This window comes from Sinocyclocheilus grahami, unplaced genomic scaffold, assembly GCF_001515645.1.
Source record: "Sinocyclocheilus grahami isolate Dianchi unplaced genomic scaffold, SAMN03320097.WGS_v1.1 scaffold440.1, whole genome shotgun sequence".
Taxonomy (NCBI): Eukaryota; Metazoa; Chordata; class Actinopteri; order Cypriniformes; family Cyprinidae; genus Sinocyclocheilus; species Sinocyclocheilus grahami.
In genome coordinates, this window is record NW_015505619.1 from 960,418 (window position 1) to 978,217 (window position 17,800).

General features: G+C 35.6%; 2 protein-coding genes and 2 pseudogenes across 3 annotated transcripts; all 4 read left to right on the forward strand.

Moving 5' to 3' along the window:
* Nucleotides 1-2,186: 2,186 nt before the first annotated feature.
* Nucleotides 2,187-6,600, forward strand: LOC107552053 (centromere protein O-like; annotated as a pseudogene).
* A 1,607-nt stretch (nt 6,601-8,207) lies between these two features.
* tp53i3 (tumor protein p53 inducible protein 3) lies at nt 8,208-11,239 on the forward strand. 2 transcript variants are annotated; one of them, XM_016233854.1, is made up of 7 exons: nt 8,208-8,299; nt 8,717-8,760; nt 8,956-9,087; nt 9,163-9,430; nt 10,337-10,549; nt 10,640-10,836; nt 10,966-11,239. In XM_016233854.1, exons 2-7 carry the CDS (start codon nt 8,728-8,730, stop codon nt 11,146-11,148), a joined length of 1,026 nt encoding a protein of 341 aa, XP_016089340.1. In that variant the 5' UTR covers nt 8,208-8,299; nt 8,717-8,727; the 3' UTR covers nt 11,149-11,239. The 2 variants fall into 2 exon arrangements, with proteins under 2 accessions (XP_016089340.1, XP_016089341.1); XM_016233855.1 differs by lacking the exon at nt 8,208-8,299 and having other exon boundaries at nt 8,518-8,760.
* Nucleotides 11,240-12,205: 966 nt separating this feature from the next.
* dnajc5gb (DnaJ (Hsp40) homolog, subfamily C, member 5 gamma b) lies at nt 12,206-15,499 on the forward strand. Its single transcript, XM_016233833.1, has 6 exons — nt 12,206-12,363; nt 12,908-13,041; nt 13,641-13,854; nt 14,480-14,636; nt 14,767-14,823; nt 15,420-15,499. The coding sequence occupies exons 2-6, from the start codon at nt 12,929-12,931 to the stop codon at nt 15,497-15,499; spliced, it is 621 nt and encodes a 206-aa protein (XP_016089319.1). The 5' UTR covers nt 12,206-12,363; nt 12,908-12,928.
* A 1,160-nt stretch (nt 15,500-16,659) lies between these two features.
* The window catches only part of LOC107552027 (zinc transporter 2-like), a 9,466-nt pseudogene continuing 8,325 nt past the window's right edge, over nt 16,660-17,800 (forward strand).

A 17,800-nucleotide genomic window follows, 5' to 3' on the forward strand; every position in this document is an offset into this window, starting at 1 on the left:
AGCCCAAAAGTTTCAAACATTATTTTTAATATCACAAACAGGAAATAACTTGCATAATTCAATGAAACGAATAACTCTAAATGAATTACAACTAAATTACACAAGATTAATGTTTTTAAAATGCTTAATTTATTATTATAAAATGCATACTGTCTGACCTATGCCCGTTTATGACCACGTCTTAAAAAAAGCTTTGCACATGGATCCGCACGTCTCATTTTCTGGTTACTCCGTAACACTATCGATATCTATTTTATATTGTTCATTTTGTAAATTTTCATGCAGGATTGTCATGACAAAATGGGCTTAATAGTGAATTGTTCATTTTATAAACTTCAATTTAATTATTGTGTACATTTTGTGTGTGTGTGTGTGTGTTTTATTGAAATGTTTTAGTTTTCATATAGAAAAATGTATGATGCATGTGTTCTTGACTTTGGAGTAACCATTTATTTTGAATCTTGTGATTCAAAGTATATTTCATATAAAAAGCCCAAAAGTTTCAAACATTATTTTTAATATCACAAACAGGAAATAACTTGCATAATTCAATGAAACGAATAACTCTAAATGAATTACAACTAAATTACACAAGATTAATGTTTTTAAAATGCTTAATTTATTATTATAAAATGCATACATAAAGTATGATGTATTTTGTAATAAAAGCAAATTGCCCCTTAAAAACCGTAAGGTGGCTTTACTCTAAGAACGTAAGCTCCGCCCCTCACTTCCGGTTCTGTGGCTGCGGTTCTGAAACGTCTGCAGCTGGATACTATTGTGCTCAGATCTGCCTCCATTTTTGAGTGCCACGCCCACTTCTCAACATCCAATCAACAACTGATGCAAAGAACAACTTCTCCATCATACATTTTTTCTTTTTCAATAATCCTTTTTACTCGGATGTACATCACGAAAAAGTTCCTAAATGCACAATGACTATGTAACCACCCACTTTAAAAAAAAAAGAAGCCTTAAATCAAATATCTATATAATCATACATAATTTCTAAATATATATAATTTCTAAATGGTTTATTTTAAATTCCATAATTTATATTTTATATATTATTTATACATTTTAAATTCCACCTTTGCGGTACCTTCTCTGATTGAAATCTGTGCTGTATTTCAACAATCAAGACTTTTTTCTGTTATTTTTTGGCAAATATTAACAACTTTTATGGAGGTATATACCACCTTAGATTTTAAATTATATATATAGAGAGAGAGAAATAATTACATTTTACTTTCAGGACCTAACTTGCTCTAAAGAGGTATATGAATATAGTCATTCAGCAGCAGCATCACAGTACCATGATATCAGCATCTATTTTTCTGTAGGGCTATAATGGGTTAATCAGAGATGGTGAAGGCTAAACCAGGAGGCATTAGAACCCATTAGAGGGTTAACAGTTCCTGGCGGTTGTGACTAGTTTGCAGAGATGCCACTGGATTGGGGTTTCAACTTTACCCCAAATGCATGACCCAGAACAATAATTCATGTAAATCATTAAATACATTCGCATTTGCTAACTCATCTACCTAGTTAACCCTATACCAGTTTTCTGTGCAATTTCACTTCCTTGTTATTGTGGGTTAGTTGGTGGACGCATGCTGTGTTTCTCAGCGTTCATACAGTGTACAGTGTTTTTCTTCATCGAAAGCGTGTGCAGAGCGTTACATGATTGCTCAACATGCAGGTGTTCTTACCTAAAGCAGTCAATCAGATCAGACACACTTCATGTGTGTCATCCGGGGGCCAGACAGTGAATGTCAGTTAGGGTTAGGGTTAGGGTTAGGGTTAGAAACTTAACCCTAACCCTAATGTCACACATGTTACAGTTGCCTGAAGGTTACTGAGCCAGTTATCAGTGTGCACCTTACAGTTTACAATCTAAAGCTGATCAGTGATAGATATCGTGTTTACAAACACACACATATGCAGCTGTTTTTCTCTACACATGCTTTTTAAAATAATTGTCTGAATAATACATTTAATTCTAAATAATAACAATATGCGCACAATAAAAAATGCAACCACGTGGGGAGAAAATAGAGCAGTGAGCGCTGATTAGATTACGTGGCTGCGCAAACAGCGCGCAGTGATGATGCGCTACAGCAAAGTCCCTTTAAGGGGTTTCTCGGCTACAGTGCTGCTTGTGTTTTAGCTTCCGAGGTCGAGTCTGACGCAACCGCGCGCCAGATTTCGAAACGTTCTATTTACAAAATTTCAAAAATAAGAAGTCCGCGCGTCTAGAATAAAGTAATGGAAAGCATAATGGAAACAATGGAGCAAGGTAAACTTACCACTTATGAGTCTGTTTTCATTAAACGTGTCAAAACTTTCGAAACCTATACACGTCTTCTATTTAGACACACTTGGATAAGTGTATTCTTCTGTTTTCTAGGTGTCTTAAAACATTTTGTGTTGAAGTGTATGCTACTTTCATGGAATTAATTTAGTAAACATACAACTTAACTCAATGTATTGTCACTACATTGCTTCTAACACAACGTTTCCCCAATATCTTTTGTAATTTTTCAGTTAATTTACCTCAACGACAAATAAAGTGCACACATTAATTTGCAATACTTAAATAACAAGTGAATAACACTATAATATACAACCAAACTGTCACTAGTTTTACATTGTTCAGTCAATTTGTTTAATTCATCAAGAATTAATAAATAGATATATTCCTCATTCAAACACTAAAGTATTCTATATAATATTTCGTAATAATGCATAAAAGTGCCCTAAAGATCTTAAAAGGAATAGTTGGCTCAAAAATTGAGCATTTTCTTGAAAATGTACTCAGCCTTTGGCCATCCAAGATGTAGATGAGTTTGTTTCTTCATGGGAACAGATTTGGAGAAATGTAGCATGTAACTTTCACACCAATGTCTTAGAGATCATACCTCCACGCCAGATAATTAAGATTCAGCCCCGGATGCCAGATCCCATCAGAAAATATCTGTTTTGTCTAGTAACAGAACAACCCGTCAGCAAAGTAGTCTAATACCTAAAACCTGTTAACCAGAAGTCTTGTCTGTTACCCAAAATACCCAAAACCCTATTAACAGTCTTCTATCGGCCAAGACGTTGACTGAGGAAAAAGCCAGTGCAGAGCAGAAGACGGATACGATGTGATGATAAAAAGGAGTTTATTCAATAGTCTTAGTTGCATATGTTTCAATGCTCAGACTTCGTCTGACCAGCACTAATTCAACAAGTATTGTTGTACCAAACTGATTCACAACAACAGCCCATAATAATCCTTGAGTTTCCATAAACATTCCCACTTATCTCTTATTCATGAAGACAAACAGCCCTTGAAACCACACAGTCATAAGACTAAACAACAATGGAAAATAGTATAAAAAAACAACAATAATATAATATAAATCACTAATCAATCAATGAAATGAATATATAAATGGCTATAATGATTATTATAAATGATTATATGATTAAATGGAATAATGCAAATGATTAAATGATTATAAATGAGTGAAAAGAAAAAATGTTAAACACAACACAAATGTATGAGTGCTCACTTGAAGCAAAAACACACACAGTTTCAGATCCTTCACGTCAGAATGAGAGTCCAAACAGCTGATTAAAAGCGTCACAATAATCCATACGTAATCCACACCACTCCAGTCCATCATCAGGATGTTTTAACTTTAAATGATCATGTCTGGCCAAAATGGCAATCCATAATAATGCATTCCGACGGCACCCATTCGCTGCATTTTGGGGTAAACTGTTCCATTAAACTCTAAAATTTCATTTTATTTGATTAAAATATGATATCTAAGGTGAGGCCCAATAACAAGCTAATGAAAAGTTGAATATCTTTACATAATGTTTTATTATTATTATTATTAAGGTTTTCACAACTTTACAATCATTCAACAATGTGAAAAATATTCCTAATAAAGAAAGAGTAGCTGTGTCCAAACGTTTATCTGCTAGTGTAAATGTATTTTCACATACGCTGTATTTTTAATGCATAGTGTGATTGTTATATGATTTGTCAGGTGTTCTGGGTCACCTGATGGCTTTAGAGAGGGGAGGTATGGGACAGCAGGACCAGCATGACTCTCAGAGGTTAGAGATGCTCAAAGCCAGAGCTGTGACCCTCCGTGCCAAAAGAGGTCAAATCAAACATCAAACAGATGTGGTCAAGGTGAGACAGGGTTGAAATGGTAAAGAGACATTTATCTAATATCTAACTTTGTCAAACAGATTTATTATCCACTTTCTCTCATTGCACGGCAGATCCTGAAAGATAAAATCAGCAAAGATCTTCCATTGGAAGATGATGCTGCTGCAGCAGGCGGCTTCATTGAACTACAGAAGTCTGTGTTAACAGCTTGGAGAATGCAGTTGAAAGACCTTCAGCGTGCTCATCACTTAATTGGTAATTTTGTACCGATTAAATCATATTGAGTTCACACGTAGATCATCTGTGTATTGCCTCTGTTTCAGGCCTGATCGATTGTGCTGTCTTTCTCAGGTGGCTATGAATTGGTGGAGTGTAAGGAAGGGAAAAGCGTGTGTGTGTCTTTTCACACGGCCTTTGAGGGTGTGTATTTGGAGAGTATAACATGGAACTGGACCTGACGCGCACCGTGCAGATCTCTCGCCATAACATCCCCCCGTCATTCCCACTCGAGAGTTTCACCAAACAGAACCTGCAGAAAGACCTTAAAGCCTTCCTGCAGACCCTCAGGCAGAACCTCAATGCTTTAGCTGCTCGCAGACGGCAGGTCTGCCTCCTCAAGGTATTCAGGTTCAATGCATTTATTGTATTTACTAGGGTTTGGGGTGTTTTTAATATTTTTGAAATAAATCTCTTAAGCTTGATAAGGCTGCATTTATTTGATCAAGAAATACTAAAAACATTAATATTGTTAAATATTGTTACAACTTAAAATCACTGTTGTCTATTTGAAAGGATTTTATAATGTATTTCATTCATGTGTTGCAAAGCTTCGTTTTTAGCATCATTACTCCAGTCTTCAGTGTCACAAGATCCTTCAGAAATCATTCTAATATGCTGATTTTCTTCTTATTATTAATGTTGAAAACAGTTCTGCTGCTTAATATTTTTGTGGAAACTGTGGTAGATATTTTTGGCGAATAGATCTCTGATTAGCAATGTCTTTACTTTCACTTTGATCAATTTAATGCATTCTTGCTGAATATAAATCTTTCTTGTCTGTGCCACAGGAGCTCGTTGGTTCGGTGGAGGTGATGGAGAGCAATCAGTTGTGCAATATTCTTGTGCTCATGTGTACAGCACAGGGCGAGACTCCCAAAGCTGTACTATGCACACTGGAGTACGGCGATCTCACACAATGTCTGCCAACACGGGTTAGCATTGAGTGTGAAGGTACGACACATCACAATTTAACTGAACCTGGATAAGCTCCACCCCTTTGTTTACCGTCTCATTTAGAACCGAACATTCATGTGGCTCAAACAAGACATCATGACATTTGCAATGCCAGTCTTTTGAGTTCAGTTTGTATAGCTTGAAAAATAGACAGCTTGAATGCAGTGCAAGTCGATTTGGATAAAACAGATGCCAATGTAACAGAACAAATTAATATGAATTAATTAAAGATATAGTTCACCCAAAAATCACGTGGTCAATGTCATTCCAAACCTGTTTGACTTTGATTATCTTTGAAACACAAATTATTTTTTTTTTTTTGAAAACTGAGAAACATTGGAAGTCCAGGTAACTAAAACTTAGAAGGTTCATATGGCATGAAAGGAATCCATATTCATTTGAATCCAAGTTTCGTGAAGATACGAGTACTTTATATGATGAACAGATTCCTATGGTTTCATTTTATGATGCTTTTTGAACTTTTTGGATCTTCTAAATTTTGGTTACCTGGACATTCAATGAAGCCTCTCGGGTTCCATTAAAAATATTTGTATTTCTGTTTCGAAGATTAACCAAAGTCTTTTGGTGAGTACATTTTCATTTTCGAGTGAACTATCCCTTTTAATATGAAATCATTTTTGGTAAATCTCACATGAAGGGGTAAATATGGAATGGATATTATTCTTACATGTGCTGGAATGATGTGTGAGATTACAAAGCATTTTTATCAGTTTATTTTGTGTTAAATTATGCAGTAAGTATTAAAAAATGTAAAGACTAAATCAAGAAAAAAAAACCTTGCTATTGTTATTGTCATTTAATTTATTTTGGAGTAAATGTATGTATGTTTTCTTACTGACGTTCATTTGGAAATGAGGGCAACAGTATAATCAAAGCATGCTTTATTTATCTTTAAAGATTTGGAAAAGAAAAAGGAACTGGGTTACATTAATTTTGTATTTATTCTTGTAGATAAAACACTTTCAGAATCTCCACAGTGGAAGAAAAACCAGTCTCTGCTCCTGGAGTCTCCAGCTCATACGGCTGTCCTGACCATGAGGAGGATGGGAAGCATCGCTTAACGAATGTGACAAAATGAACACCTTAATGTAAATGATGTTCTGTTACAGTGCAGTTGCACATTCAGAGGTAGATTAACACGTAACTTAAGAGAACTGAGAAAAACAACTATTTAGCACGATCAGTTCAAAACTGTCGTTTCAGTCTTTCTTTATACCATCGGTAATACTCTACCTGATACATCAGCTCTTTCTGAGAGATGCTGTCGATCAACGCCAGGTCTTTCAGCTGTAGAATGGAAAGCTGAGCGTTTTCTGAAGCTTTGAATTTCTCTGTGACTATCATAGATGCAGATGAATCATCTTGCTTGACGGAGAATGATGCTGATTTAGCAGACCTCTGTTCTTTATCATCCTCATACGTTTTCACAGAGGATAGAGGTCTGAAAGCTGGAGCGAATCGTGTCTCGTTCGCATCATTTGTCATCCTGACCTCTGATATGGCTCTCATTGTGTTGTTTATGGTTGCGTGCGGTTCGCTAACCCTTAAAGGGATAGTTCACCCAAAAATGAAAATGTGATGTTTATCTGCTTACCCCCAGGGCATCCAAGATGTAGGTTCCTGCAGCTGTTTGTGCTCTTTTAGCACTAGCTCTCATTCCTGCCCCAGCAGGCTGAGGTTGAGTCTGTATTTGGCGCTGATGTTGTGTAGTTTCCACTGAAGATGGACTTCTTCTTTGTGGTTCAGCAGTCTTACGTCCATGGGACGGCAAGACTTGGGTCTCTTAATGCTTAGCTGTATTGACATTTTGAGATGTTTCTTTGAAACAAATAAATGGAATGAAACAACCAGGTTTTGGTTGAGTACAAAATGCAGATTGTTTCAAGGTAAATTTATTTTAAAAACACACTGCTCAAATACATACGTACAGTGGGTTCAAACGTCTCAGAAGCTTCAGTTAATGTCTCAGTCTCAATTAATGTTTCAAAGCTAATTTATTTTGCCCAAATATGTATATTGTGTATAAATAATAAATGTAAATGTACTGTACGTGAAGCTGCTGCATATGGTTTCTCGTCTCGTATGAGCATGTAGACTTAGAATCTGCTGCTATGACACTTAAACATATAAACAGTGTCTTTCGTTCGGTCAGGTTTCCGGGTATTGAATTTCAAAGTCATTCGGTCACATGATCACTATTGTGTCAAAGTAAAGATGAAAGGTTGAAGTCCATTCAGATCTCCATTTAATAGCTCACAACTCCTTTGTGACATTTACTATTTTTCTAAAAATGTGTTATAAATGATTTCATATCTCAGTAGTTTGGTATCTCAGAGTAAGATGATCTAGTGTTTACTATTGTATTCTGATTTATTTATCCCCCAATGTGTTTATTGTCTTCTTTTGCAATAAAACGGGTGAAATTATTATAGTTACAAATCAGTATTATATAATATCCTCTAGCCAAGAAATTTGGAGAACTGGGTGATGAGGTTTAATATAATATTATATATTGTTAAATAAATTATTTTTTTACAGTTTGGGTAAATTGGGCTTGTTTATGCTACTTGTAATGTAAAAACCTAAGATGGGGAGTATTACAACTACAAGATCATAAATTAATAAACGATCTTCAAACTGTTTAAGAAGAGTCAGAATGTGGTTCATTTTGAATGTAGTTCTACCATGGTAACGATGGTATTTTTCTATGATTACCATGGTATTTTTTTTGGGGGGGGGGAGGTACTACTTTTTTATTTCCAGCATTGCATTTAACTGTAGTTGATGATCAGTTCAGACATGCTAAAGACCAACGTCCAGTAAACAACATTCACAGCATCAAAACATCGATTTAAAGAGTGGTTTAATGAGGTAAGGTTCCTTTAAAATGACTCTTAAGTTGATTTCGTTAATGTTTTCTCTTGCAGGAAGTGGGTTATTTTAAGTAGCCTATAGTTTGAGTATTGTCAGACAGCAGAACTGAAGAATTAAAGTCGAAGTCATTCATGCAAAAACAAGCTCTTCTGCACTGATCTATTGTCTGTTATAATTCATTGATGTGCATTATTTTTTTAATGATCGTGGCAGAATTTTTGAAGTCATGTGCGTTGAAATTGCGCAGAAAAGCAAACGTTAATGCAATTCACTTACTGTATTTTAGTGCATGTGTATGTCAAGTTACCTTGCGACAGTGTAGTGTTTTTGAGATATGAAGCTCCGCTTAAATTTCTCATTTCTTTTGTTTTAATTTTAGGTTTTAAAGTAAAGCTTATGTCCTGTTTGTTTTAGATCGCATTTAAATGTCAAAGCAACAAATGCAAGAAGAGAAAACGGTAAGTAAAAAAATTTGCTTAATTATTAAATACTAATTTTCAAAGTTTTATAATCAAATGACTTTAAAGTCCCTTTTTATATTTATAATCACATTGCCAATGTATTGCAGGGGAAAACAAACAACATAAAATGATAAAAGGCAAATTAGAACTAAGAAACTTTGCAAAAAGATTGTATTTCTTCTTAATTTCTAGTCAATGCAGGCAGTGTGTGTTGATGAATCAGGGAAGCTGGATTTGAAACATATTCCACGGCCTGAACCCAAAGATGGGCAGCTCCTCATCAGAGTCACCGCAACCGCTTTAAACAGAGCTGACCTACTACAGGTAAACCATAAAATCCTGCTAGTGTTTGTGCCTTGGATAAACTGAATCTCATTGATGGCTTATTTTAATTGACAGAAAAGGGGTCTTTACTCTCCTCCTCCTGGAGAGAGTGAGATCTTGGGTCTGGAGGCCAGCGGTGTGATCGTTGATATTAGTCCTGGGGTCAAAGGGAATTGGAAACTTGGAAGTAAAGTAATGGCTTTACTCGGAGGAGGAGGCTATGCAGAATATGTAGCTGTTCCAGAAGAACTCGTCATGCCTGTCCCATCACCCCTCACTCTTTATCAAGCTGCAGCTCTTCCTGAGGCCTGGCTGACTGCCTACCAACTTCTGCACTTCATAGGTAACTCAATGTCGGCTTGCTTTGAGTTTTATTGTCTTTACATGTAACTTTTTAACAAAAAATAAATGAATAAATTAGCTGAACATGTACTCACTATCAATCCATCCAAGACGAGTTTGTCTCTTCATCAGATTTGGAGAAATGTAGCATTACGTCACTCGCTCACCAATGGATCCTCTGCAGCGAATGGGCGCCGTCAGAATGAGAGTCCAAACAGCTGATGAAAACATCACAATAATCCACAATTAATCCACACCAATCAATCAGTTAATGTCTTGTGAAGAAAAAAGTTGCATGTTTGTAATTAAGAGATTTTTTACTTTGAGCTTTGCTTCTTGCTAAAATACGAGTCCTCTATCCATAATATTGTTTTCTTGAGTGAAAAAAGTTGTCTCGTATGAATCAGGAAAGAAATGTGCACAGATCAAGCACCATTTACAAGCAAAACAGTCCAAAGCAGTTCTAAACAAATATGTGCATGGACTTTTTCACTGAAGTGTTATTATAGATTATAGACCATTATTTTGCCCAGAAGCAAGCATCTTAAAGTTCAAACTCCTTGATGATGGATTTGTTTCTTACAAACACACAGCTTTTGGCTTCACAAGATGTTAATTGATGGACTGGAGTGGTGTGGATTACTTGTGGATTATTGTGATGTTTTTATCAGCTGTTTGGACTCTCATTCTGACGGCACCCATTCACTGCTGAGGATCCATTGGTGAGCAAGTGATGCAGTGCTTTATTTCTACAAATCTGTTCTGTTTAAGAAACCAACTCATCTACATATTGTATGGTCTGAGGGTGAGTATATTTTCAGCAAACATTAATTTTTCGATTATTTCTTTTAAGCATTCAAATGCATTTTAAGGCCATTATATTTCCATATGCTGCTGTTTTATATAGCCAAAGTGAAGCCGAATGAGACGGTGTTGATTCATGCTGGAGCGAGTGGAATCGGCACCGCTGCCATTCAGCTGGTTCGCTTGAGCCGTGCGATTCCTGTAGTAACAGCAGGGAGTTCGGAAAAGTTAAAATTTGCAGAGCAGATGGGAGCAGCTGCGGGAGTCAATTACAAAGAGGAGGATTTTTCTGAAAAAGTACTGCAGTTCACTGAAGGTCAGTATTCTAGTGTTCGGAATGTGTTTATAATATTACATTCTATATTAAAATGAACACATTTACTTTAAATTCTGTGTTTTTGTGCAGGCAATGGGGCTGATGTAATTCTGGACTGTGTTGGTGGATCTTTTTGGGAGAAGAACATTTGTAGCCTTGCAACAGATGGACGATGGGTACTTTATGGCATGTTGGGAGGTAAAACGGCCGATGGAGACTTGCTTGGCAAGCTTTTGAGGAAGAGAGGCCATCTTCTTTGCAGTCTCCTCAGATCAAGAAGTTTACAGGTTAGACTCAGGAATACTAGTTACTTCAGATTTGACAAATTTTCTTCATAAACTGTAGACTAAAAGGAATATGTTTCTGTAGCATTAAAAGTTATGCACTTTGCATTTATGATTGTGTTTTATTTCTAGTATAAAGCAGAGCTGGTCCGGAGTTTCACAGAGCAGGTTTTGCCCCACTTCCAGTCAACAGATCCTCCCTTGTGGCCTGTGATAGACAGCATGTTCAACATGGAGGATGTTGAAATGGCTCATCAACGTATGGAGGCCAACAAAAATAATGGGAAAATAATCATCAAAATTGGAAACTCTTGATCATATACAATAATCAGCGTAGATCGTCTGTTCGAATGTTTTGAATGTTCTGTTCGTCTGTTTAACTTTTGCATCATATGACCCCTTTAAGCCCCGAGTTTCTGAGTTGGGGGCGTGTCAATGAGAAACATGGCGGAATCGATGGATGCAACGTCTGTAGTTGACGGTAAATTTTTGTTTAAATTGATAGTTTAGTTGTCCTATAAACTTAAATTAGTCATGTTCTTGTTACGCAGCTAGTTAATTAAATCCAAGTAAAACAAATGCAGACCCTGTTGTATTTTCTTGTAATTTATTAAAAGAAGGTACACCGCCATCTTGTGCCGACTAAACTGACTTGAACGCACCTGACATCGTAATTAGGACTTGTCAACTCGTAAATACGAACGTCCCAGGAGGACTTGAACACAGCATTCGATTACATGTGGAAGCATCTGTTGTTTCGGTTTCTTCTTCACTTGTGTTTTTTGGAAATTCTGTATAGAAAATGTGTACTGGCACCCCTTACAGTATAACAATGAAAACACGGGTTCTAAGTATAGCTCAAATATATTTAGACTTTTTCTAAGTAGGCTTTAAGTCAAGTATACTTAAATGTCATTTTAAGTATCTTTCTGAGAAGTACATAAAAAGTAGACAAAGTATACTTTCCTATTTTTTTTTGTTTAAAAGAAGTATACTAATAGCACACTTGAATAAACTTCTTTTTCGTAAGGGTAAGGAAACAATAATTTCATAACATTCATTTATAATTTTGCAGACATTCTGGGAACGTTACTTTTATATGTTCTCTGAACATTCTGAAACAATTGGTTACATTTTAAAAATGTAAGTAAAAAAAAAAAAGTTTCGTGAATTATACATAAAGAACGTTTTGAGAACGTTATTAAAGAGTAGATAACTTTTTAAATATATTACTGGAAGAACGTTTGTTCATAACTTCGAGAGAACGTTCGCCAATGTTCTGAGAACGTTCTCTGTTAGCTGGGCCTTAACCGGGGTTTTCAAACTCAAAGCCAGATAAGTTACTTTCACTTTTCACCGCTGCTCTTGAGCTTTAGTACTTGGCGTAGGAACTTTATTTCCTACTTCCTGGTCTAAACTCTGCTCAAGATCAATGGCTCCACTTCACTTTTCGCCGTTTAAACGCTGTAAATATTAGTAGAAATGAATACACAAGTAACTTTATTAAAAATCGACTACTTTTCATAAACGGTAAGTGATCGATTTTATTGATTTATTAGTTCTCAGTCATGTGTTGATCTCTAACAGTCCTGAGCTCAGCGCCAGTCTACTGAAAATACAAATGTAAAATGCTTTCGTAATATATAGTTCGTAATAAAAGCGGAAACATTGTTTGTAAACGAAATATTAGTCATGTGGGAGTCCATAGTCGTTTTGTGCATGAATTACTAACTGGATATTTCTTTACACTTAACATCTTTTTAAATGGATAAAGAATATTGATACTATTACGTTATTTCTTGTTTTGTTTGGTTGTATTTCTTCAGTGTGTTGTATGCACATGTATGCCCTATTTGGACTCAATTGGACTACATTTATGAATGCCATTGTTATTTTTTCTTTATTATAATCGCTCAATGCTTTGATATGTTGTTGTCTAATGCAATGGCATCCATTTTTAGGCATACAAATGTGGCATAAGCAGCATAAGTGTCCAAATACTTTTATATAAGAGTAGAAATATTTTGAAAGAATGGCATAATGACTGTCTCCATTTGTGATCTTCAGTCTTTAGTGTTTTTAGCAGAATTTGACTATGGCAGATACAAGCCGCCCTCAGCGCAAGCTGTCCCGATCTGGAGAGAGTTTATACGAGATATTAGGCTTGCCGAAAGGAGCTTCATCTGAGGATATTAAGAAAGCATACAGGTATTCTGGTTTATAGCTTATACTAATCAAGAAATCACAAATGCAACATCCCTATAAAGGCTTTGTGTTATAAATCCCCACCTTAAAGGGTTAGTTCACCCAAAAATGAAAATTAGTCCATAAATTACTCACCCTCAAGTCATTCTAGGTGTATATGACTTTCGTCTTTCCAGTCGGAGTTATATTAAAAATTGTCTTTGATCTTTCAAGCTGTTTAATGGCAGTCAGCGGGTGTTGCAGACAGTGCATCAGTCCAAAAGAAGTGAAATAAAAAGCGCCCATCCAATAATTTTTTTTGTCTCACTCGTCTTCTATGGTTATTTTTCTTACAAAAACGCATCGATTCGCGACAGGAGGACTTTGTTCACCCCCACGGAGCCGGGGGGGTGAACTTTTTATTAAGGATGGGTGCTTTTTATTTCACTTCTTCTGAAGCACTGCAACATCCGCTGAGTGGCTTTAAACAGCTTGAAAGATCAAAGACAATTTTTAATATAACTCCGACTGGATTTGTCTGAAAGAAGAAAGTCATATACACCTAGGATGACTTGAGGGCGAGTAATTTATGGGCTAATTTTTGGGTGAACTAACCCTTTAAGGAAACTGGCACTGAAGTATCACCCAGACAAGAACCCCAACAACCCTGAAGCAGCAGAGAAGTTCAAAGAGATCAACAATGCCAATGCCATCCTCAATGACGACACCAAACGACAGATCTACGACGAATATGGCTCCATGGGCCTCTACGCCGCAGAGCAGTTCGGAGAGGAGGGCGTTAAATACTACTTCCTCATGTCCAAATGCTGGTTTAAGGTGAGTAGTTTGTTTCTTATTTGTTTTTATTTCTACTTTTATATGCAGTGTAAATAATAAAAGTCATGGCACTGCATCTTGAAAAAATCTGGTAATTTGAAAAAAAAAAAAAAAGGCCCAATATTATCTGATTTCATAATGCTGAGTTCAAAAATATTAATAACCACATTCCATGATCGCGTACAGTTTTTTGACCAAGATGAAGATTTTTCAAATTATATGTATCAGCTTTAATGCACTTAGCAAAATAACAAAAAAAATATGATTTTTTTTTTTAATTCACAAAATCTGTCATTTTCTGTCACTGTTTGGATGCAGTAAAATATCCACAGATGTAGTGTATGTTCTTCTGTCACTGGACATAATTTTAACCTTGAAATCAAGATTAGCCATTAAAAAATGTCTACAGAATCATTCATACATGTTCAAATCAGCCGAGAATTGAAGAAATAGTTGTAATCTGGCTCAGAGGAAGACAGGAATCATGTCTTTGTGCAGTTTTTGCTGCTAATTAGGCAACCGTACAAGACGTCTTCACCTTACAAATGGTTGTTGAAAGCAAAAATGCAATCAGCAGCTCAAAATTAGTAAGAAACAAGTAATTGTTTTCTATTTTTTGGTTCAGGCACTCCTGGGATTGGGAGTGATCTTCACATGTTGCTGCTGCTTTTTCTGCTGTTGCTGCTGTTGCGGTAAATGTGGCGGTTCAGAGAACGAAGATCATTTTCACTATGTGGATCCAGATGAGCTGGAGGCGGAGATGTCAGAGGAGCAGAACAGAGGTGAGGAGCGGGACTCATGCTTTCAGCTCTGGAGCCTGCATCACAAGCTTACCAGATTCTGCCTGTGCCTGCAATTGTTAATAAGATGGCACTGTAAATCATGCAAATCACTGTATTTTGTGGTTTACAGGCAATGACACAGTAATAACAGGACAGCCTATTCCCAGTCCAGCACCTGGAAATTCAGGTGAACAACAGATGCACATTTTTGTGTGATAGATAGATAGATAGATACTATACAGTAAGGAATCAGTAAGATTTTTTCTAATACTTTTATTCAGCAAGGACACATTCATTTGATCAAAAGTGAGGGTAAAGACATTTGAAAATTCAACTTTTTTTAAAATTACATTTGACATTTTATTCAAATAGATTTTGTTGTTTATAGATAGATAGATAGATAGATAGATAGATAGATACCATACAGTAAGGAATCAGTAAGATTTTTTCTAATACTTTTATTCAGCAAGGACACATTCATTTGATCAAAAGTGAGGGTAAAGACATTTGAAAATTCAACTTTTTTTAAAATTACATTTGACATTTTATTCAAATAGATTTTGTTGTTTTTTCCCACAATATTAATGTTTTTAAGTACATTTACTGTATTTTCAGTAAAATAAATGCAGATTTGGTGAGCATGACTCCCAAATGGTAGTGTATAAATATAGTGGAATTATCAACTAGTAACATTCACCAATGGTGATGGTCTTGCTAATATTGCTAGCTGTTCTTATTTTGCTTCTTTTACTTAACTATTACTTTCTTTGTGTTCTTTAACAGGAAGCACTGTGATTGTAGGAATGGCCATTCCTGCCCACTCAGGTGTATATCAGCATAAGTTATTAGCATTAGCACGTTAAATTCCGTGTGATGTGATGTACTTTTTGCCAAAAAAAAAAAAGGCATTAAAATTCAGATTCTGAGTTTGGTTATTTTGCTGTGTTCTCTTCATGATGAAGTCATTGGTGAGAATAAAAGGACATGCTCTGATTAAAGGACCTAATCTGCTGTATAACCTGCTGATTGCAAAAGTACAGTTGACAAATAAAATGGACATGAACTTACTGTAACTTGCATTTGAGACTTGTGTTGACGTTCTGCTCTCGCATGTGGTTACGCTGCTCATAATGACCGATGCTGCACATCTTCTCACTGACTTTGGCAGCATTTCGATCAGTCTCTTCGCACTGTGGATTTCCTCTAGGCCACCGTCCAAACATCGGACCTTTGGATGGCATTGATCAGGTGTGTGTGTATATATATTTATATGCACATACTAAATGCTTTTATGCTCACCAAGAGCATAATCAAATTTAAAATAGTCTTCTATTTTAATATATTTTAAAATGTCATTTAAATTGCTGCTCAAGAAACATTATTATCAGTGTTTTTGCCATTTCATATTTTTGTGGAAAAGGTGATACATTTTTTTTCAGGATTCTTTGATGAATATAAAGTTCAAAAGAGCAGCATGTATTCAAGAAAAAAAATTTTGCTTTTATTTTTTTTAACATTATCAATGTCTTTCCTGTCACTTTTGATCTATTTAATCGGTCCTTGCTGAATAAAAGTAATATTTATTTTCTTAATTCTGTATCAGTTGTTCCACAAAAATATGAAGCAGCACAACTGTTTTCAACAGTGATAATAATCAGAAATGTGTCTTGTGCAGCAAAGCAGTATATTAGAATGATTTCTAAAGGGGAAATGGAATACTGAAGTAATTGCTACTAAAAATGTAAAAATAAATTACATTTTAAAATATATTCACACAGAAAACGATTCTTTTAAATTGTAGTAATATTTCACAAAATGATTAGTATATTTTTGATCAAATAATCGCAGCCACTTCTCTCAAAAACACAAAAAATCTAACTTTTGCCACAGTGTTTGTGTCGTTTGTTTTGTCCAGAGGTTTTAGGGTCTCTTCTGTCTGTTCTGTCCATCTGGACTGTGACGGTGGTTCTTGTTCTCTTTGCTGTTCAGAGGCTCATCAGTGATGATTATGAGATGCACAGTGATGCATGTGCTGTAACGCTTAAGATCTTGTGAGTGATGCTATTTGATTTCATTAATAGTGTTTGTTGGGAAATGGCATGTTCAGTGTTTCATGTGTTTCCATCAGTTTGGCTTTCATTCTCCATCAGTCTCCAGTCCATCACTCTCACAGTCACGGCCTCACAGAAGAGCACAGGAGCACCAGCGTGAAAGCCACTTTCATTCACATGCTGGGAGATTTACTGCAGAGTTTAGGTGTGCTGCTGGCTGCCTCCATCATCTACTTCAGGGTTTGTACATTACTGTTATTGGCATAAACAAAAGTATGCAGAATTTGTATGCAGTCACTTGTATGGGCACTTAGTCACACTTACAGATCAATTGTCTCAAATGCTGCAGGATCTTTTCACCTCAACGTCACTTTTCTTCAGCTTTTGTGCTTAATGTGTGTGAATCAGTTTGTTTTGGTGATTTTTAGTGGATGTATGAAGTCAGTCCTCCTCAAGTTCACACAGATCATCACATTAAAATATCAACTTGATCCATTAACTAAAATTTTTTTTGTGCTTTTATATTACTTTATTTAATGCAGGGATTCCCAAACTTTTCATCAGCCAAACCTCTTTAACCTAAAATATTTACTTGAAGCAACCCTGAGATTTTATGTTAATATTTTAACAATTTAACAACACTTTCACATGTTCATGGTTCTCTGATGTCAATTAGCCGACATGACATGCAGGTAAACTAATCAAATATTTCATCTATTTGTGTTTTAATTTGTTTTTATGTTTTATTTAAAATATATTTCATTTTGACATTTTTATTATTAGCTTTTTATAAGCTAACATCAGTTTGGGCAACTATGGAAGCCAGTTTTCACCACAGAATAAATAAAAAAAAACAGAACTGCAGGGTTTTTAAAAATTTATTTCACAATTCTGCCTTTTCTGCAATTCTGTGTTTATCTCACAATTTTTCTGGAATTCTGAGAAAAACGGTCTAAATCCCATGGCGGGGAAAAAGTAGAATTGCAAACTCAGAACTCCGAGAAAAAAGTTAGAATTGAGCAATGCAAACTCAGAATTCTCATAATGCAAAGTTCTGTATTTTTTTCCCCCTCAGAATTGCAAGAAGTAAAAATTGTGAGACATATACTCAAA

What these genes read in the sequence shown, in the direction of transcription:
- dnajc5gb (XM_016233833.1), top strand. Translation starts at nt 12,929, where the DNA reads ATGGCAGATACAAGCCGCCCTCAGCGCAAGCTGTCCCGATCTGGAGAG. An exon ending in GATATTAAGAAAGCATACAG is followed by an intron (nt 13,042 to 13,640) that starts GTATTCTGGTTT and finishes TAACCCTTTAAG; the next exon opens with GAAACTGGCACTGAAGTATC. An exon ending in TGTCCAAATGCTGGTTTAAG is followed by an intron (nt 13,855 to 14,479) that starts GTGAGTAGTTTG and finishes TTTTTGGTTCAG; the next exon opens with GCACTCCTGGGATTGGGAGT.
- tp53i3 (XM_016233854.1), top strand. Translation starts at nt 8,728, where the DNA reads ATGTCAAAGCAACAAATGCAAGAAGAGAAAACG. An exon ending in AAATGCAAGAAGAGAAAACG is followed by an intron (nt 8,761 to 8,955) that starts GTAAGTAAAAAA and finishes CTTAATTTCTAG; the next exon opens with TCAATGCAGGCAGTGTGTGT. An exon ending in AGTACTGCAGTTCACTGAAG is followed by an intron (nt 10,550 to 10,639) that starts GTCAGTATTCTA and finishes GTTTTTGTGCAG; the next exon opens with GCAATGGGGCTGATGTAATT.